This window comes from Somniosus microcephalus, chromosome 26, assembly GCF_052327205.1.
Source record: "Somniosus microcephalus isolate GS21.2 chromosome 26, FLI_Smic_1.0, whole genome shotgun sequence".
NCBI classification, from domain to species: Eukaryota; Metazoa; Chordata; class Chondrichthyes; order Squaliformes; family Somniosidae; genus Somniosus; species Somniosus microcephalus.
Window position 1 is genome coordinate 48,415,155 of NC_141012.1, and position 21,836 is coordinate 48,436,990.

The window sequence follows — 21,836 nt, forward strand, 5'->3', positions numbered from 1 at the left end:
CCAATCTGGTTCAATGGGGATGTTGGGATGTGTTGAGAACAAACAGCCAAGTTTCCAAACAGAGGCAGGGGATTGGACCAACTTTAAAGACAAGCAAAAACTCGGAATGATGTCAAGAAAACACTGAATGTAAGATTGCTGAGAACATCTTGGAGTAACAATAAAGGTTTTTTAAATACATAATCAACGAACAGAAGTTATTTTCAACTGGGATTCAGAGACAAAGAAATCACAATCATTAAATAGTTACTTCATGTCTGCCTTTAATCAGGAAGAGAAAGAAAAGTTGATTATCAAATCTGCAGGAACAGAGGAGCTGGGCAATATGCAAATAATAGATACAGTTGTAAAAAATGCTTTTATATAAGGCCAGGTACCTGATCCATTTTATACCCGAGAGTCCTAAAGGAGATGGAAACTGAGATTAGTGAAACTGGCATCTGACATTTTTGTAAGTTGACGAATGGATCTGTTGTGGTCTGTTCACAGTGAGTTGGATCATATATTGAAACACAATCTGTTCCTCTCTCCATGGATGCTGCCTGACCTGCTGAGTGTTACCAGCCTTGTCTGTTGTTGTTAATGGAGAGTAAAGTCCAACTGCAGCACGGTGGCATAGTGGTTAGCACTGTTGCCTCACAGCGCCAGGGACCCGGGTTCGAATCCGGCCTCGGGTGACTGTCTGTGTGGAGTTTGCACATTCTCCCCGTGTTTGCGTGGGTTTCCTCCGGGTGCTCCGGTTTCCTCCCACAGTCCAAAGATGTGCGGGTTAGGTTGATTGGCTATGATAAATTGACCCTTAGTGTTAGGGGGATTAAATACGTGGGGTTACGGGGATCGGGTGGGATATGTGTCGGTGCAGGCTCGATGGGCTGAAATGGCCTCTATCTGCATTGTGGGGTTTCTGTGATTCTGTGATTCTGTGGCTGTAAAACAGGCAGCCGATTTGATCCCGTCAATTTCCCACCAGGCGGGTTTAGGTTAAAATCACCCCCGTGGTGTCTGTGAACTGTGTTAATAATTGTGGCTTATCATTTACCTTAACTGTGCCTTGTTAGTCACTTGTTTGATATATTGCAGTTCAAAATAAAAAGTGAATTTTACTGAATTTCTCTCAATTTACCCTGGGATTTTTAGGTTCTGATTTTTTTTCCCCCTGATTTTGATGCTAAAAATAAAAACTGAAAAGCACCCAAAAACTGTGTATTTAAATCAGCAATAAAGCAGAGGTTAGTTCATTATGAATGAAAAACATTGATTGGACATATTGAAAGTTGAGTCCCCTCTAGATCTCTTTGGCTTCATCCTTGGGTAGTTCAACACCATTCTTGGACTACTTGGACTGGAGTTTGCCAGCGCTCAGAGGGCGGGTTTGGAGGTGGGTCCGCTGTCAAAAAGCAAAGATTGACAGCGGGTAGGAAACACACTGCCAACCCGCCATCACTCGAGTCTCCCAGGTGTCGGGTCTGTCTGCGCAGAACTGACCCGACACCAAGCGGCGGGAGAGACAATTTAGATCATTAAATGGCTTGTTAACAGCCAATTTAATTCTTTTTTGAGCCTACCTTGTAATTTTACGTGCTCCCCCATGGGTTACCCGCTGCTCGGGGAACACGCCATCTCACCCTGTCGCGAGTTGAGTCTGCTTGGATTTATCTGATAACCTGACAGCTGCAGAAGTGGTATAAAGGATGCCATGTTGCAGCTGTTCAGTTTCAGAGCTCAGAAAATGTTGTTAACTGCATTTGTAATACATCCAGAGATTTCTTTAGCTTGCAAGTGTTTAGAGCCAACTGTATGTCCAGTGCCACCTCATTGGGACAACCTCGCTCACCATTGACGGAGCACTTCTATCATCTCAACTTCAGCTGCCATCTATTCCAGCAACATCGGTGCCCTTGAAAAAAATCACACCTTGGTCCTCTGAATCCTTCCACGATCAGCTCTAACACCAACATCACCAGGCACACCAACAACATCACCAACAATACCACAAACCTTCTCTGCCATCGCCTGATGCTGCACAGGACACAGGGCATCAGCACCTGACAACATTGCTGCCCGGGAGGCCAGCGATGGCCTCACCATGGCCAGATTTACTTCACTTATTGCTGTACACCCTGGCTGCCACATGATGCGCCAGGTTGACACCATCCCACACCAGCACAATAAAGAATTCCTTTAATGTCCAAGCCATTTCTTTCACACTCATCACAATAGCGGAGGGAGGAGTTATGTCTCAACATTCACTGGAACTCAATAAGACACTTCTCAAGATGTGCACAAATCTGTCCAATAAGGCTGAAAATATAGATTTCAATGAATAACAACACATTAACAGAAACTTCACATGAACATTGGCTAAACCTCTCAAGTGCCTACCCTTGTGTGTTGTTAGTTGGTATGCTTGCAGTAGGATGAGGGTGAGTGCGAGGGGTGGCTAGTGAGATGGGGAAGTGATAATGTAGATAGAGAGGGATGGGTGGAGGTGCAAGGTAAGTTGGTGTGAGTAAGGATGTGCAGGAGTAGAGTAGGGAAGGCAGAGTGATGGGGATGTGATGAGTGGCACGGCAGGGTGAGTTTGAGTGTGGCTTTGCAGTAACATTTCGTGATCTACTCAGATCATTGAAAGGTTTGCGCCACTGCAGCCTGGTCCTCCTGATGACATCCCTGCTTCTGCCCTCCTGTGCAATGTGCAACCAGACTGGGGAGGTCTCTTCCGTCCATTGGAAGGGAAGTTCCCTGCATGCTGTGACTCTCTCCATAAGCATATGGGGGGAGTCATGGGAGAGCCTGGGTGCTGCCGTACACCTTTATGCAGTGCTTGTCGGTGTTTGCAGCACCTCAATGCTGTAGAACACTGACAGCACAACTGTCAAAATCAATGTGGCCGTGGTCCCTTTAAGGAAACTGGCTGATGACGCTTCATCAAATGACGTCATCAGACCCGCTTCCTGTTAATTGGCCGGGAACCCCACAGGGCGGGTTTAACAAGGCCAATCTATGGAAAATTATTTTTGGAGACCAGCTGCAGATGTGTGCGGGACTGGAATCCACCAACCAGCTCTCCCGCCACCATCCCGCCTCCGCAGGGAAAATCCAGCCCCACGTGTCACTTATTTAGTTTTGACCTCCTCTGTCTCCCCCATTGTCCTTTCTGTCCTTCCCATCCTCCTTCCATTTTGGGTCTATTTTTTCTCCCCTTTTGCCTTTCTAATGCCATGCTCACTGCCCGATTGAGATGGATTTAATGTCTCATTTATATTGCTCACCCAAGTAACCATTCTTCATGTGTAAACCCAAGCAATGAGTGTTAGCAGCTAATCAACCATGGGGATAGCAGAGCCAAACCTTTCCTGAACCCAGGAACAGTCAGGACAGTTGTAGCACATCCACCCAAAGCTCTGGTTGGGGTCAGCGAGCCCAACTTCCTCATCTGCATCTTCCTGCACCAGTCAGTACATTTATCCACTGAGACATTAGAGGAGAGTCTGCGAAAGACAACCTAAACCTGAGCTGTTTTTATTTCCAATTCTTTGCATCAGACTGCAGTCATCTGTGAGATTACGATCTCCTCCCCTCCTCCCGAGGATGTAAATCTCACATGTGTATGCACTGTGCCAGTGATTCCCAGAATTTCTCACCATTTCCCTTGCTGGAGATTGAGAAAAAAAACCAAGAGATTCCAATCGAGGGAGGGTTATCTGAGAAACAAGAAACCCCTCTATTAAAACTATGGAGCTTGTAGTTTTAATAGAGTGTATTCATTACTGCTCTGAATGCTGGGATAGCTCTGTCTCCATAGCTGCAAAACACTCGCAAATCCAGCAAGCTGTGAAAGGGAAGACACAAAGACAGAGAAAAGAGGGTCAGACAGATGGAAGTAAGAACACATTTAAATCCCTCCATGGCCTCGTCCCTCCCTAGCTCTGTAACCTCCTTCAGCCCTACAGCCCTCCGGGAACTCTGCGCTCCTCCAATTCTGGCCTCTTGTGCCCACTGGTGGCCGTACCTTTGCTGCCTAGGACCTAAGCTCTGGAATTCCCTCCCTAAACCTCTCTGCCTCTCCAGCTCTCTCTCTTCCTTTTAAACTCTCTGTAAAATCTACCTATTTGACCAAGCTGTCCGTCACCTGTCCTAATGTTTCCTTCTATGACTCAATGTCAATTTTTAAAATATGATTACACTCCTGTTAAGCTCCTTGGGATGTCTTACTATGTTAAATGCAAGCAGCTAATTAGTTTTACAACATCCACATAAATTGCTGTCTGTGTTATTTTAACAGATATTAATCTGTTTGTAAAAATAGCACAGTAAAGGCTTTAAACCCATTGATTGTCCCTTCTAGCACACATAATTCACTCAGCTTACCCCCTTTTTGGTGCAAGGTGGCACCTCGGGTACACAGCTTGCAAATGAAACTCTTGCACCTGGGGTGTGGCTGACATTGGTCGCTCTGTTTATCTTTACCATGCTGCTTATCCAAGTTAACATCAGCTTAGGTTATGGGAACAGTGTCTCAAAATGAAAAAGAGGTGGGGAGAAGAAAAGCAACAGGAAAAGGAAAATGAGGTTCCCTAAAAGTCCCAGTTCATTCACATTAATAGGGAAGCTCCTCACATTTAACTATTGGAATCTGGGCTGTCTCTCAGCAGCTACATCAGTAACAAGTTGCTGTACGTGACAGGGATTTGTTAAGGCACTCCCTATTGCCACTGTTTATTGAACATTTTGCATAGTGTAAGAAACTGTCATACACGCCATTCCTTCAATAGTACACAGTTGTCTTTCACATAAAAATACATGTATGTAATAACAGAAACATCTGTCTGAGGAAATAGCTAATGGCAGTTGGTTTTATGTCAGAAGTAGCCCTTGTATAAGTGTTTTGGTTTAATACTTAATATGCTGCAAAGGATTATTTGCAAAGTTACATAATTATCATCAAGAACTAATTGCATATATAGTAGGCGATGCCCCATTTTAATGGGGCAATCGTGTCGGTGATTATTTAAAAATGCTACATTAAAAAAAAGTCCAAAAGCACTAAGAATCAGGGAATAAATCGCTTCCAGCTATTTGCAAGTTATAGAAAATAGCTGCATCAGTGCTTCTGTCATTAGTAACACTTTAGAAGAATAAAGTTTTCTCAACAATTACTACCCTACGCGTCCCTTTACTCAGTAAAACGGCAAATGTACAGATAAAAAGATCTACAGGCTACAAAATGACTATATTTCATCAAAATGGACTTGATAGTAAAACTGCATCTGTGACCGAGGTCAACTCGTGTAATACTGTAACTTAAAGGAATCATCATTTTCTGCATAATTTATACAGTAACTTGCTTTATACGAGGATGCGTGGTTGATCCAACATTGAATTCTTACAAACGCACAGCGTTCGCGTATCCTGTGTAATCTAATTAGCTTTCGTATTCCTAAGGACAAAACACAGCCCTTTGTAGCAATATTCTTCACTTGTTAGCATAGCCCTTCAGTTCAGAAGTCCCAACAGATGTGTCCCTTTGTTTCAGTTCATTCCATTGAGGAGGCGTCTCCTTTTAACAGAGGTCCTTTCTGGAAGAAAGCGTCATCAGTGAAATAAAGAGCTGGGGGAACGTCCAGCTGGGGGTAGTCCTGCAACTGGTCAAATGCCCGCAGCTGGTCATCCAACTGGGAATATGTTGGCAGATCTACAGTTATTTGCGACTGTGGTTACATTGTAGGACTGGTTAGTAATCCAGTGTTGCTAACTGATCGAAGGAACAACATCTGTGACTGGCCAATGTCAATAACTGGCTACAAGCCCTTAATTGGTGCAAATGTCCAAGGTTTGTTCTTGCTTCATGGAAGATCATTTATCGTTGACTAGAATGGTTATAAACCCATGGACGCTCAAAAGTTTCACAACTGGTCAATGTTCACTTTCAGACAACAGATTAACAGTTGGAGACTTTTAGAGATGGCAACAGGCCCATCACAAGTCAACGATCCAGGAATGGACAGAAATCCAGTTTGGTAACAGGCCTAGCATTCATTAATGTTCCATGGCCAGATGAAGTTCCAGAGTCCCTAGAGTTCCGAGATTAGGTATGGATCCACCTAGGTTGGCAAGCAAGAAGGAACAGAGGTTAATGCTAGTAATAGCTGCCCAAGTGAGACGGAACATGCGTATTAGGATGACGGGGCACATTTGGATTGGGGTAAATGCCCGCTGTAGGAGAACTCCAGTATGGTGAGGTTGCTCCAAAGAAGCTAGAGGACGTGACTGGCATAGAGGTGGGATGGGGAGATACAAAGTTCATCTTCTGCTGATGTGCATGGTAGGAGGACATGTAGGAAAGATCTGAGGGATACTTATACATAGAGGACTCTGTTGGATGTGGTTGGAGAGCTTGTGCAATGCCGTGAAAGTCAAATTTGTACGCATAGCGTTTGCCATGAACCTTGGTCATTATGTTTTTGTCATAATAATAGCGCAGAGCTCTGCTCAGCTTGTCGTAGTTCATGTTGGGTTTGCTTTTCCTCTCTCCCCAGCGCCGAGCTACTTCATCTGGGTCTGTCATTTTAAACTCGCCGTTGGTTCCTTCCCAGGTGATGCAGCTAGCGTTGGAACTGTCAGACAGAAGCTCTAGGAGGAACTGCCAGAGTTGTATTTGGCCACTTCCTGTAAGAAAATGAGGGCTTTGTATAAGTTATTTACAGGTCAGCAATGTTATGCAAAAAAGCTAACTCACACTCCACACCCTACAAACCTCTGGAGCTCTGATTCTATTATGCACCGAGGAATCAAAACCCTCCCGATGACTCAGTCAGTACCTACACTGCTCAGGGTTGAACGGAGCCTTACAGACTAGCTGCCATTTTTCTGCAGCTAACATCCAAGGAATGCTGGGGGGAAAGGTGCAGAGGTATCTGCTGCTCCCAGTGATTCACTATTCACAGATCTCTGCCATGTTAGAACTGAACTAGTTTGTACTAACATACTGGGCGTTCAATGTTTATTAAAGACATAGATGGGACTGTTAGTGAATCCTCACATTGACTGGAAGAAATAAATACCAGTGTGACACATGGGCTCAGCAACTAGATGGGAATTCTCATCACACCAGGCTAGCTTTCAGCAGAGAGCTGACTGATGCAGAAAGTGATAGATTCAAGGACTGTATCTAAAGCACACTAGTACCTGAAGTCAGTGTCTTGTCATCCGCTGATATTGCTAACCTGAATCCTGTGAAATCTGAAAAGCATGAAATACTGTGTGCAATTCTCAGCGAAGCACACGGCTCCACCCTCAGAACAGCAACATATGGAACATCTACAAAGTACATCCGTGAGGGCCCGCACTGACAATGAAGTCCTTTGCAAACCTGTCTTTTTAACAGGTTCTGAAATGAAGCTTTAAAAAGCCAAGAAAAGACTTAGGGGGAGAAATTGAGTATAGCCCTGTTTGGGGCGCCAGCCTCGCCAGGGCACTAAAAGTAGCGCCCCGGGAACATTTGCGCCCCCGCACCGGAAATCGAATGGTTGCGCCCCAAAGGGAAGCGGGGCGCTACTGGAGGCACCCCGCATCCCTCTTGGGGCGCTGTGAGTGAATATCATGGCGCTACGTACCGCAGCGCCACACGCTGCGCTATTGCAGGCCTTCCTCCCCTTCTTAAAGGGGAGGGGCCTTGTGCAGCGCGATCTGGGGCCCAGCTGGGCCCCCGAGGATTGGGAGTGCAGGCAAAAGAGCCCGGCACGGAGGAGAAGTGCCGGGCTCTTGGAGCGGAGCCGGCACTCCGTGGGGGGGGGGGGGGGGGGGCGGCGTTCAGGAGGCCGGGGACGGAAGCACAGGCAGGTGCTGGCAGGCGGCCAACAACAAAAATGGCCGCCCCGCACCTCACCTTTATTTTGCGCCTCCCCGGCCACAGGTACGCCACCCTGACCCTGTCGGACATAGCGTCCGGCGGTAAATCAGGGGGCGCTGCCGAATATTGTGGCCGGGGCGTCAGCGGGGCGCTGTGCACACCGATGACATCATCGGCAGCGGCGCAGCGCTAACAGTTGGCGCCACCACTAACGTCCCGCGGTATTTAGCGGGAGGCGCAGGCAGTGCCGCACCCGGGTGCGAGTTGGCTTGCAACCCACTTAGCGCCCTCTTAAGGCACTAACGGGTGGCACAACCAACTGAATTTCTCCCCGTTACAATCATACAGTACAAGAATTAACAATGACAGTATGACAAAAGAACATAAGAACTAGGAGCTGGAGTAGGCCTTTCGGCCCTTCGAGCCTTCTCCGCCATTCAATAAGATCATGGCTGATCTTCTACCTCAACCTAACCTTCCTGCACTATCCCTATATCCCTTGATTCCCTTAATATCCAAAAATCTATCAATCTCTATTTTGAATATACTCAACGACTGAGTCTCCACAGCCCTCTGGGGTAGAGAATTCCAAAGATTCACAACCCTTTGATTGAAGAAAATTCTCCTCATCTCAGTCCTAAATGGCCAGTCCCTTATTCTGAGACTGTGACCCCTGGTTCTAGACTCTCCAGCCAGGGGAAACATCCTCCCTGCATCTACCCTGTCAAGCCCTGTAAGAATGTTATATTTTTCAATGAGATCACCTCTCATTCGTCTAAACTCTAGGGAATATAGGCCTAGTCTACTCAATCTCTCCTCATAGGACAATCCCCCATCCCAGGAATCAGTCTGGTGAACCTTTGTTGCACTCCCTCTATGGAAAGTATATCCTTCCTCAGGTAAGGAGACCAAAACTGTGCACAGTACTCCAGGTGTGGTCTCACCAGGGCCCTATATAATTACAGTAAGACTTCTTTACTCTTATACTCCAATCCTGTTGTAATAAAGGCCAACATACTATTTGTTTTCCTAATTGCTTGCTGTACCTACATGTTAACTTTCAGTGATTCATGTACAAGGACACCCAGATCCCTCTGAATACCAGCATTTCCCAATCTCTCATTATTTAAAAAATATTCTGCTTTTCTCATTTTCCTACCGAAATGGATAACTTCACATTTCTCCACGTTATATTCCATCTGCCATGTTTTTGCCCACTCACTTAACCTGTCTATATCCCATTGCAGCCTCTTTGCGTCCTCGTCACAACTTACTTTCCCACCTAGCTTTGTATCATCAGGAACCTTACATACATTACACTCGGTCCCCTCATCTAAATCATTGATACAGATTGTAAATAGCTGAAGTCCAAGCACTGATCCTTGTGGTACCCCACTAGTTACAGCCTATCAACCCAATAATGACCTGTTTATTCCTACTCTCTGTTTTCTGTCCATTAACCAATCCTCAATCCATTCTAATATATTACCCCCAACCCCGTGAGCCCTAATTTTGTGCAATAATCCCATGAGCCTTAATTTTGTGTAACAATATAATATATAATATAGTAAGAACAATGCTTTGCTGAGTTGTAGCCTTTTGATTCATTCATCTGAAGCAGCCATTAAGAGTAAGAAACTGAAATGTACAATTTAACCTGTCAGAAACATTTGTCTTTCTGTATGAGGAATTGCTGGCCTGAAATAATAGCTTTCACTTCACGCATCAGTTGTATATCATTAAGGAACCTGTGTCTGTGTGTGAGCACTTCCTATGAAACTTTCTGTTGTCAATTTCTACGCATCCAGTAGTGGATGAGCAGAAATTTCCTCCAACTAAATATTGGGAAGATTGAAGCCACTGTCTTCGTTCCCCGCCACAAACTCCGTTCCCTAGCAACCGACTCCATCCCTCTCCCTGGAAACTGTCTGAGGCTGAACCAGACTGTTCGCAACCTTGGTGTCATGTTTGACCCCGAGAAGAGCTTCCGACCTCAGATCCGTGCCATCACCAAGCCTGCTTGTTTCCACCTCCAGAGCATCGTCCAACTCCACCCCTCCCTCAGCTCATCTGCTGCTGAAACCCTCACCCATGCCTTTGTTCCCTCTAGACTTGACTATTCCAATGCACTCCTGGCCGGCCTCCCATGTTCTACCCTCCGTAAACTTGAGGTGATCCAAAACTCGTCTGCCCGTGTTCTAACTCGCACCAAGTCCTGTTCGCCCATTATCCCTTTGCTCGCTGACCTACATTGGCTCCTGGTTAAGCAATGCCTCGATTTTAAAATTCTCATCCTTGCTTTCAAATCTCTCCATGGCCTCAGCCCTCCCTATCTCTGTAACCTCATCCAGCCCTACAACAGTGAACAGTGAGGAGGATAGTGACAGACTTCAAGAGGACACAGACAGGTTGGTGGAATGGGCAGATACGTGGCAGATGAAATTTAATGCAGAAAAGTGCGAAGTGATACACTTTGGTAGGAGGAACGAGAAGAGGCAATGTAAACTAAAGGGTACAATTCTAAAGGGGAGTGCAGGAACTGAGAGACCTAGGAGTACATGTGCACAAATCATTGAAGGTGGCAGGGCAGGTTGAGAAAGCGGATAAAAAAGCATACGGGATCCTGGGCTTTATAAATAGAGGCATGGAGTACAAAAACAAGGAAGTGATGATGAACCTTTACAAAACACTGGTTCGGCCTCAACTGGAATATTGTGTCTAATTCTGGGCACCGCACTTTAGGAAGGATGTGAAGGCCTTAGAGAGGGTGCAGAAAAGATTTACAAGAATGGCTCGAGGGATGAGCGACTTCAGTTACATGGATAGATTGGAGAAGCTGGGGTTGTTCATCTTAGAGCAGCGAAGGTTGAGAGGAGATTTGATAGAGGTGTTCAAAATCATGAGGGGTCTAGACAGAGAAGAGAGAAACTGCTCCCACTGGCAGAAGGGTCGAGAGCCAAAGGACACAGATTTAAGGTGATTGGCAGAAGAACCAAAGGCGACATGAGGGAAAACTTTTTTACGCAGCGAGTGGTTAGGAGCCAATGTAAGTCAGCAAGCAAAGGGGTAATGGGCGAACAAGAACTTGAGGAAGAGTTCTTAGCATGTATACGGGATGGTTTCTTGGAACAATATGTTGTGGAACCAACCAGGGAGAAGACTATTTTAGATCTGGTAATGTGTAACGAGGCTGGATTAATTAAGGATCTCGAAGTGAAGGATCCTCTTGGGAAGAGTGATCATAGCATGGTAGAATTTCAAATTCAGTTTCAGGGTGAGAAACCTAGGTCTCAGACTAGTGTCCTGAACTTAAACAAAAGTAATTACAAAGGTATGAAGGCAGACTTGGTTAAAGTGGACTATAGAAAAGCAGTGGCAAACATTTAAGGAGATATTTCATAACTCTCAGCAAAGATATAGGCCAGTGAGAAAGACTCTAAGAGAAGGATGAACCATCCATGGCTAACTCAGGAAGTAAAGGATGGTATCAAATTAAAAACAAAAGCATACAATGTTGCAAAGAATAGTGAAAGGCCAGAGGATGGGAAATTTTTAAAAACCAGCAAAGGATGACTAAAAAAATGATAAAGATAGCTTATGAGAGTAAGCTAGCAAGAAATATAAAAACAGACAGTAAGAGCTTCTACAGGCATATAAAAAGGAAGAGAGTCGCTAAATTAAATGTTGGTCCCCTAGAGGATGAGTCTGGGGAATTAATAATGGGAAACAGGGAAATGGCGGAGACTTTGAACAAATATTTTGTATCGGTCTTCACGGTAGAAGACACTAAAAGCATCCCAATAATGGATAATCAAGGGGCTATTGGGGTGGGGGGAACTTAAAACAATCACTATCGCTAGAGAGAAAGTACTCGGCAAACTAATGGGACTAAAGGTGGACAAGTCCCCTGGACCCAAGGGCCTGAATCCTAGAGTCTTAAAAGAGGTGGCTGCAGAGATAGTGGATGCATTGGTTGTAATCTACCAAAATTCCCTGGCTTCTGGAGAGGTTCCAGCGGACTGGAAAACCGCAAATGTACTGCCCCTAGTTAAGAAAGGAGGGAGACAGAAAGCAGGCAACTATCGACCAGTTAGCCTAACATCTGTCATTGGGAAAATGCTGGAGTCCATCATTAAGGAAGTGGTAGCAGGACAATTAGAAAATCATAATATAGTCAAGCAGAGTCAGCGTGGTTTTATGAAAGGGAAATCATGTTTGACAAATTTGCTGGAGTTCTTTGAGGATGTAACGAGCAGGGTGGATAAAGGGGAACCAGTAGATGTCGTGTATTTGGATTTCCAGAAGGCATTCGATAAGGTGCCACATAAAAGGTTACTGCACAAGATAAGAGCTCACGGGGTTGGGGGTAATATATTAGCATGGATAGAGGATTGGCTAACTAACAGAAAACAGAGAGTCGGGATAAATGGGTCATTTTCAGGTTGGCAAACTGTAACTAGTGGGGTGCCACAGGGATCAGTGCTGGAGCATCAACTATTTACAATTTATATTAATGACTTGGATGAAGGGACTGAGTGTAATGTTCGCAAATTTGCTGATGATTCAAAGATCAGTGGGAAAGCAAATGGTGGCATAGTGGTTAGCACTGTTGCCTCACAGCGCCAGGGACCCGGGTTCAAATCTGGCCTCGGGTGACTGTCTGTGTGGAGTTTGCACATTCTCCCTGTGTCTGCGTGGGTTTCCTCCGGGTGCTCCGGTTTCCTCCCACAGTCCAAAGATGTGCAGGTTAGGTTGATTTGGCTATGATAAATTGACCCTTAGTGTTAGGGGATTAAATACGTGGGGTTACGGGGTTACAGGGATAGGGTGGGATATGTGTCGGTGCAGGCTCGATGGGCCGAAATGGCCTTTATCTGCACTGTAGATTCTGTGATTCTGTGACGCAAAGAATCTCCAAAGGGATATAGATAGGCTAAGTGAGTGGGCAAAAATCTGGCAGATGGAGTTTAATGTGGGACAATGCGAGGTTATCCACTTTGGTAGGAAAAATAAAAAAGCAAATGATTATTTAAATGGGGAGAGATTACAAAATGCTGAGGTACAGAGGGATCTGGGGGTCCTTGTACATGAATCACAAAAAGTTAGCATGCAGGTACAGCAAGTAATTAGGAAGGCAACTGGAATGTTGGCCTTTATTGCAAAGGGAATGGAGTATAAAAGTAGGGAAGTCCTGTTACAACTGTACAGGGCATTGGTGAGACCACACCTGGAGTACTGCGTACAGTTTTGGTCTCCTTATTTAAGGAAGGATATACTTGCATTGGAGGCAGTTCAGAGAAGGTTGATTCTTGAGATGAAGGGGTTGTCTTATGAGGAAAGGTTGAGCAGGTTGGGCCTATACTCATTGGAGTTTAGAAGAATGAGAGGGGATCTTATTGAAATATATGAGATTCTGAAGGGGCTTGACAGGGTAGATGCTGAGAGGATGTTTCCCATTGTGGGGGAATCTAGAACTAGGGGGCATAATTTCAGAATAAGGGGGCACCCATTTAAAACAGAAATGAGGAGGAATTTCTTCTCTCAGAGGGTCGTGAATCTTTGGAATTCTCTTCCCTAGAGAGCTGTGGATGCGGAGTCATTGAATATATTTAACGTGGAGATAGACAGATTTTTGAACGATAAGGGAGTCGAGGGTTATGGGGAGCAGGCAGGGAAGTGGAGTTGAGGCCAAGATCAGATCAGCCATGATGTTATTGAATGGCGGTGCAGGCTCAAGGGGCCAAATGACCTACTCCTGATTCTACATCTTGTGTCCTTATGTCTTATGTAGGATCTGGAATGCACTGCCTGAAAGGGTGGTGGAGGCAGATTCAATCACGGCTTTCAAAACGGAATTGGATAAGTACCTGAAAGAAAAAAGTTGCAGGTCTAAGGGGAAGGGGCGAGGGTGTGGGACTAGCTGAAGTGCTCTTGCAGAGAGCCAGCACAGGCCCGACGGGCCGAATGGCCTCCTTCTGTGCTGTAGTCATTCTATGATTCTATGATTCATTCTATGATTCTAACCCTCCGAGATATCTGCGTTCCTCCAATTCTGGCCTCTTGAGCATTCCCGATTTTAATCGCTCCACCATTGGCGGCTGTACCTTCAGCTGCCTGGGCCCCAAGCTCTGGAATTCCCTCCCTAAACCTCTCCACCTCTCTACCTCTCTCTCCTCCTTTCAGACGCTCCTTAAAAACTACCTCTTTGACCAAGCTTTTGGTCATCTGCCCTAATATTTCCTTATGTGGCTCAGTGTCAAATTTTGTTTAATAACGCTCCTGTGAAGCGCCTTGGGACATTTTACTACATTAAAGGCGCTGTATAAATACAAGTTGTTGTTGTTGTTACAATTTTTGATAACGCATTTATATCAACATTTAACAACAAAGCAGCCTCAGACAAAATTTAGAATGGAAATCCTGAATGTAAATGGTTGCTTGGAACGATGTAGTTGCATGATCTGGTCAATGAATGCTACCATAGTCTCTCTCGCAACTCTGTGACTATCTGGTGTATAAAAAAGCTTACATTCGTTAACAGACTGTGCACACCATCAGCAATTTAACAGCAATCTTGACAATTTGAGACATCTAATGGCAAAATAGACAGGAAAATACAGTACCACACTGTAATAAACTGAAACATACTAAAATACTGTGCCACACTATGATAACCTGAACAACAGTAAAATACTGTACCACACTGCGATAACCTGAACAACAGTAAAATACTGTACCACACTGCGATAACCTGAACAACAGTAAAATACTGTACCACACTGCGATAACCTGAACAACAGTAAAATACTGTGCCACACTGTGATAATCTGAACAACACTAAAATACTGTACCACACTGCGATAACCTGAACAACAGTAAAATACTGTACCACCTGTGAGAAAATATACACTGAAATACGCTACCGCACTGTGATGAACTGCACTACACTACACTACAATACTGAGCCAACTGTAATAAACTGAACACTCTGAAATAGGTATCACACTGCTGGGAGTGTACTATAGACCTCCAAACAGTCAGAGGAAGATAGAAGAGCAAATATGTAGGCAAATTTCCAAGAAGTGCAATAACAATAGGGCAGTAATAGTCGGGGATTTCAACTACCCAAATATTAATTGAGATAAATTAGTGTAAAAGTTATAGAGGGCGCAGAATTCTTAAAATGCATTCAGGAGGTTTTTAGCCAGTACATAGCAAGCCCAACAAGAGAGGGGGCAGTTCTAGACTTTGTTTTAGGGAATGAAGCTGGGCAGGTGGAAAGGGTATCAGTGGGAGAGCATTTTGGTGGTAGTGATCATAATTCAGTTAGATACAGCATAGTTATGGAAAAGGACAAATGATAGACCAGGAGTAAATGTTCTCAACTGGGAAAAGGCCAATTTTACTAAGCTAAGCTGTGATATGATTTAGCCAAAGTGGACTGGAAATAGCGACTTGAAGGTAAATCAGTGTCAGAGCAGTGGGAGGCATTCAAGGAGGAGATAGTGAGGGTTCAGTGCAAATATGTTCCCATGAAGAAAAAGGGTGGGACTCCCAAACCTAGAGCCCCTGGATGTCAAGGAGCATACAGGGTAGGATAAGGCAAAAAAGTGAAGTTTATTTCAGATACCGAGAGCTAAATACTTACATGGTTTACAAGGATGACACCAGAGATGCGAGGGTTTACCTATCAGGAAAGGATGAACCGACTGGGTCTCTTTTCTCTTGAAAAGAAAAGGCTGAGGGGTGACCATTGATAGGGTAGGTACAGAGAGAGTGTTTCCACTTGTGGGGAAGAGCAAAACTGGAGGCCATCGTCACCAAGAAATCCAATAGGGTATTCAGAAGGAACTTCTTTACCCAGAGAGTGGTGAGAATGTGGAACTCGCTACCACAGGGAGTGGTTGAAGTGTATAGTATAAATGCATTTAAGGGGAGGCTAGATAAGCATATGAGGGAGAAGGGAATAGAGGGTTACGCTGATAGATTTAGATAAGGAAAGACGGGAGGAGGCTCGAGTGGAGCATAAACACTGGCATGGACTGGTTGGGCCGAATGGCCTGTTTCTGTGCCGTATATCCGATGTAATCCTCTGTACTGCTGAGAGGAGTATAGAAAGTGCAGGGGTGAAATTAAAAAGGAAATTAGGAAAGCAAAGAGAGGAGATCAAGGACAACCCGAAGATGTTTTATAAATACATAAAGAGCAAAAGGATAACTAAGGAAAGAGTAGGACCTATTAGAGAGCGAAAAGGTAACCTTTGTGTGGAGGTGGAAGGCGTGGGGATGATTCTTAATGAATACTTTCCATCTGCCTTCACAAAAGAGAGGGATGATGCAGACATTGTAATTGAGGAGGAATGTGAAATATTAGATGAGATAAACATAGTAAGATAGGAAATATTAAGGGGCTTAGCATCTTTGAAAGTAGATAAATCGCCAGACCCGGATGAAATGTATCCCAAGTTGTTAAGAGAAGCGAGGGAGGAGATAGCGGAGGCTCTGACCATCATTTTCCAATCCTCTCTGGTTACAGATGTGGTGCTGGAGGACTGGAGGACTGCTAACATTGTACTGTCGTTTCAAAAGGGAGTAAGGGATAGTCCGAGTAATTACAGGCCAGTCAGCCTAACCTCGATGGTGGGCAAATTATTGGAAAAACTTCTGAGGGACAGTATTAATCATCATTTAGAAAGGCACGGATTAATTAAAGATAGTCAGCATGGATTTGTTGAGGGAAGTTTGTGTCTGACCAACTTGATTGAATTATTTGAGGAGGTAACAAGGAGGGTTAATGAGGGTAGCGCATTTGATGTAGTCTACATGGATTTTAGCAAGACTTTTGACAAGGTCCCACATGACAAACTGGTCAGAAAAGTAAAAGCCCATGGGATCCAAGAGAAAGTGGCAAGTTGGATCCAAGATTGGCTCAGTGGCAGGAAGCAAAGGGTAATGATCGGTGGGTGTTTTTGTGACTGGAAGGCTGTTTCCAGTGGAGTTCTGCAGGGCTCAGTACTGGATCCCTTGATTTTCGTGGTACATATCAATGATTTAGACTTAAATGTAGGGATGGTGTGGACTCCATACTCGAGTCATCGTTGGCTTGTTCCCTCTACACAGATGCGGCCGGACCTGCTGTGATTTCCAGCAAAAAAAATGTTTTTTGTCTGTTTTTTTGTTTTTCACATAGACCCCAGCATCTGCAACATTTGACCCCTTGTGACCCCACCTCATTGTTCTTTGATGTAATGTTTTCCTGACTGACCTGTTTGGACACCATTCACACCTTTGATTGCTGTGATTATCTCTCTGCTGAGGTGTGATAAATGGCAGTTAGAAAGATTACCTGTAAACATCTGACATTATTCTCTGACTATGTAAGCTGTGTCTTTATGCATCTCTCCACTTCACCTGATGAAGGAGCAGCGCTCCGAAAGCTTGTGACTTCAAATAGAGCTGTTGGACAATAACCTGGTGTTGTGTGACTTCTTATAAATGTAGGGGGCATGGTTATAGTTTGCAGATGATACAAAAATTGGGCGTGTGGTTGATAGTGAGGAAGTAGTAGACTGTAGGAAGATATCAATGGACTGGTCAGTTGAGCAGAAAAGTGGCAAATGGAATTTAATCCAGAGAAATGTGAGGTAGTGCATTTAGGGAGGGTTAACAAGCAAGGCACAATAAATGGTAGGATACTGAAAAGTGTAGATGAACAGAGGGACCTAAGAGTACATGTCCACAGATCCCTGACAGTAGCAGGACAGGTAGATAAGGTGGTGAAGAAGGCATACGAGATACTTTCCTTTATTAGCCAAGGCATAGAATATAAGTGCAGGAAGGTTCTGCTGGAACTGTAGAAAACACTAGTTAAGCCACAGCTAGAATACTGTATACAGTTCTGGTCACCACATTACAGGAAGGATGTGATCACACTAGAGAGGGTACAGAGGAGATTTACGAGATGTTGCAGGACTGGAAAACTTTAGCTATGAGGAAAGATTGGATAGGCTAGGTTTGTTTTCTTTGGAACAGAGGAGGCTGAGGGGAGATTTAATTGAGGTGTATAAAATTATGAGGGGCCTAGATAGAGTGGATAGGAAGGACCTATTTCCCTTAGCAGAGAGGTCAATAACCAGGAGGCATCGATTTAAAGTAATTGGTAGAAGGAATAGAGGGGAGTTGAGTAGAGATTTTTTCATCCCGAGGGTGGCGGGGGTCTGGAACTCACTGCCTGAAAGGGTGGTAGAGGCAGAAACCCTCACTGCATTTAAAAAGTACTTGGGTATGCACTTGAAGTGCTCTAACCTACAGGGCTACAGACCAAGAGCTGGAAAGTGGGATTAGGCTGGAGAGCTCTTTTTCAGCCGGCACAGACACGATGGGCCGAATGGCCTCCTTCTGTGCCATAAATTTCTATGATTCTATGAATCTTCACACAAAAATACTGTACTACTTGGTGATAAACTGCAGTAAAATAAAATACCATACCGCACTGTGATAAACTGGACTACACTAAAATACTGTACCACACGGTACCACAATGTGTTACACTGCATCGCAATAAAATATTGTACTACCCTAAAATTCAGTACCACATTGTGATAACCAGCACTTCACTAAACTACTGCACTGCCCTGTGCTCAATGTCACACCAAAGCACTGCACTGCACTGTGATAAACAGCACCACACTAAAATAATGTACCACACTGTGATAAACTTCACCATATTAATATACTATACTACACTGTAATAAACTTCAACAGACTAAAATATTGCACCACACTGTGATAAACTGACCACACTAAAATACTGTACCACACTGTAGTAAAATTAGGAACCTTAATATAGATAGGGCAGCCGGTCCGGATGATATCCACCCGAGGGTCCTCATGGAGATGAGACAGGTGCTGTGCGAGCCCCTTGCCCGTATCTTTAATAGCTCGCTGGAGTCTGGGACGGTTCTCTTAGACTGGAAGGTGGCTAATGTAGTCACAATCTTTAAAAAAGGAGATAAGACGGATCCGGGTAACTATAGGCCCATTCGTTTAATGTCAGTAATAGGGAAGATGCTTGAGGGAATCAATAGGGATGCAATATATGACTACTTAGACAGAGAAGGACATATTATGGACCCTCAATATGACTTCAAAAAAAGGAGGTCCTGCTTTACATATCTGACTATATTTTTTGAATAAGTCACCAAGCTAGTGGATGCGGGAACACATTGTCTGCCTGGACTTTCAAAAAGCTTTTGATAAGGTATCACAGAAGAGGCTTCTCTATAAGATCAAAGACTCAGGCATTAGTGGCAATCTACTGCGCGGGATTGAGAACTGGCTGAAAGCCCGTAGGCAGAAAATATGTAAATAGGTTTGGATTTGTTTGGAGACCAGTGGTGTCCTGCAGTGATCAGTGTTGTGGCTGTTGCTCTTTCCGATTTTTATTAATGATCTAGATGTATGTGTAGGAGGCATGATCTGCAAGTTTGCAGACAAAACTAAGATTTGTGAGAGTGTTGGGACTGTAGATGATGCTCGACTGCTGTAGGCAGCCCATAATGCATTGGAGGATTGGGATCGTGACTGGTAAGTGATGTTTAACTTGAAAAGGTGCAGTGTTATGCATGTGGGTAGGTCAAATGCTGAACATATCCTTCAGGGTAAAGTACTAAAGCAGGTGGAGAAAGAAAGAGGCCTGGACATTCTAGTGTATCGATCTCTAAAGGTGCATGAGCCATACTGTGAATCGATAGCTAGAGCAAATAGGGTGCTGGGGTATATTTATAGCACAATTGACTATAAGAAAAAGGCTACTATTTTGTCCATTTACAAGACCTTGGTTTGGCCTCAGTTAAAATACTGTGTCCAGTTTTGGTCTCCTCACATAGTGGGCAATTTTCCCTGTAATTTGTTTTACATGCACGGGCCCGTTAAGAGGCTGCATGGCCCATGCAAATCTTTGCGCATGCGCGGTTCTCCAATTGAAAACCCAGTGAGCAGCCTGCATGGGATCTCCAGACCACTGCACGGCTGCGCAGCTTGAAGGGAACGTTGATGGTGGGTGATAGAGGCTTTGGGCAGAGTGCAGAGGAGGGCCACAAGATTAATTGCCAGTTTGAAGCATCTTAGTTATCAAGATAGGCTCAAAGAGTTGGGACTCTACTCTTTAGAGAAGCGTAGACTTTGGGTTGATTTGAGAGAGTTTCACAAGATGATTATTGGAATAAACTGTGTCAGCGTAGAGAAATTGTTTCAACTCCATAGATTAGGGAGGACCAGGGCTCACAATCTCAAGTTATAAAAGGCCAGAAATAGGTTAGATGTCAGGAGGTGGTTCTTTTCCCAGGAAACAGTGGACCTATGCAACAGGCTGCCGGCATGTGCGGTGGACGCCAATTCGCTAAATTCCTTCAAGCGAGAGTTGCATCTGATTCTGGCTGGGGCGGAGAGCACTTCCTTCAAAAGGGAGGTACTGCATGACATTAATCAGGGCCAACGAGATCTCCTGGACTCGTTTCCATCGCCTAAGGAGGTCAGAGAGGACTTTTCCAGATTTTTTCCCTAATTGACACAGTTTTTATCTGTTTTTTCTCCTCCTTCAGGAGATCACATGCTTCCGGATCGGTGAGGGAGGGTACATATTGTGACTCACAATACATTGCAATTTTGTGGGACAGGTTGGATGGATCAGAAAGTATATTCCTGTTCATATGTTCGTATGTATGTAACTGCACAACATTAAAATACAGTACCACATTGTGATAAACTGCAGCAAACTAAAATATTGTACCACACTGTGATAAACTGTAACAAACTAAACAGCAACTTGTATTTATATAGCGCCTTTAACGTAGTAAAATGTCCCAAGGTGCTTCACAGGAATATTATCAGACAAAAAATTTGACACCGAGCCACATCAGGAGAAATTAGAGCAGGTGACCAAAAGCTTGGCCAAAGAGGTAGGTTTTAAAGAGCATCTTAAAGGAAGAGAGAGAGGTAGAGAGGCGGAAAGGTTTAGGGAGGGAATTCCAGAGCTTAGGGCCCAGGCAACAGAAGGCACGGCCGCCAATGGTTGAGCGATTATAATCATGGATGCTCAAGCGGGCAGAATTAGAGGAACGCAGATATCTCGGGTGGTTGTGGGGCTGGAGGAGATTACAGAGATAGGGAGGGGCTTCTACCTTCAGTGTGCCAGTGCAGCCTTCGGTTGCTTGAGGAAGAGAGGGTTTGAAGACCAGGTCCTCAAACCCAACACAAAGCTCATGGTCTACAGAGCAGTAGTGATACCTGCCCTCCTGTATGCTTCAGAGACATGGACCATGTACAGCAGGCACCGCAAAGCACTGGAGAGGTACCACCAACGCTGCCTCCGCAAGATCTTGCAAATCCATTGGCATGATAGGCACACCAATGTCAGTGATCTCGCTCAGGCCAACATCCCCAGCGTCGAAGCTTTGACCATGCTCGATCAGCTCCGATGGACGGGTCACATTGTCCGCATGCCCAATATGAGACTCCCAAAACAAGCGCTCTACTTGGAGCTCCGACACGGCAAGAGAGCCCCAGGTGGGCAGAGGAAATGCTTCAAGGACACCCTCAAAGCCTCCTTGAAAAAGTGCAACATCCCCACCGACACCTGGGAATCCCTGGCCCAAGACCGCACAAAGTGGAGGAAAAGCATCCGGGAAGGCGCCGAACACCTCGAGTATCTTCGCCGGGAGCAAGCGGAAGCCAAGTGCAAACTGCGGAAGGCGCGCACTTCAACCCAAGCACCCCACCCACTCGCCCCTTCAACCACCGTCTGCCCCACCTGTGACAGAGACTGTAGGTCCTGCATTGGACTCATCAGTCACCGAAGAACTCATTTTAATGTGGAAGCAAGTCATCCTCGGGTCCGAGGGACTGCCTAAGAAGGGAGAAGAGGGAGGGGTGAGGCCATGAAGAGATTTGAAAACAAGCATGAGAATTTTAAAATCGAGGCATTG

General features: G+C 44.9%; 1 protein-coding gene across 4 annotated transcripts in view; it reads right to left on the reverse strand.

Moving 5' to 3' along the window:
• Positions 1–238: 238 nt before the first annotated feature.
• fli1 (Fli-1 proto-oncogene, ETS transcription factor) overlaps positions 239–21,836 on the reverse strand; it is a 91,469-nt gene continuing 69,871 nt past the window's right edge. For all 4 annotated transcript variants that reach the window (XM_085968173.1, XM_085968174.1, XM_085968172.1 and 1 more), the window contains one exon: positions 239–6,669. In XM_085968173.1, coding sequence (XP_085824299.1) covers positions 6,140–6,669 — 530 coding nt within the window. In that variant the 3' untranslated portion in view covers positions 239–6,139. The remainder of the gene's footprint in view (positions 6,670–21,836) is intronic.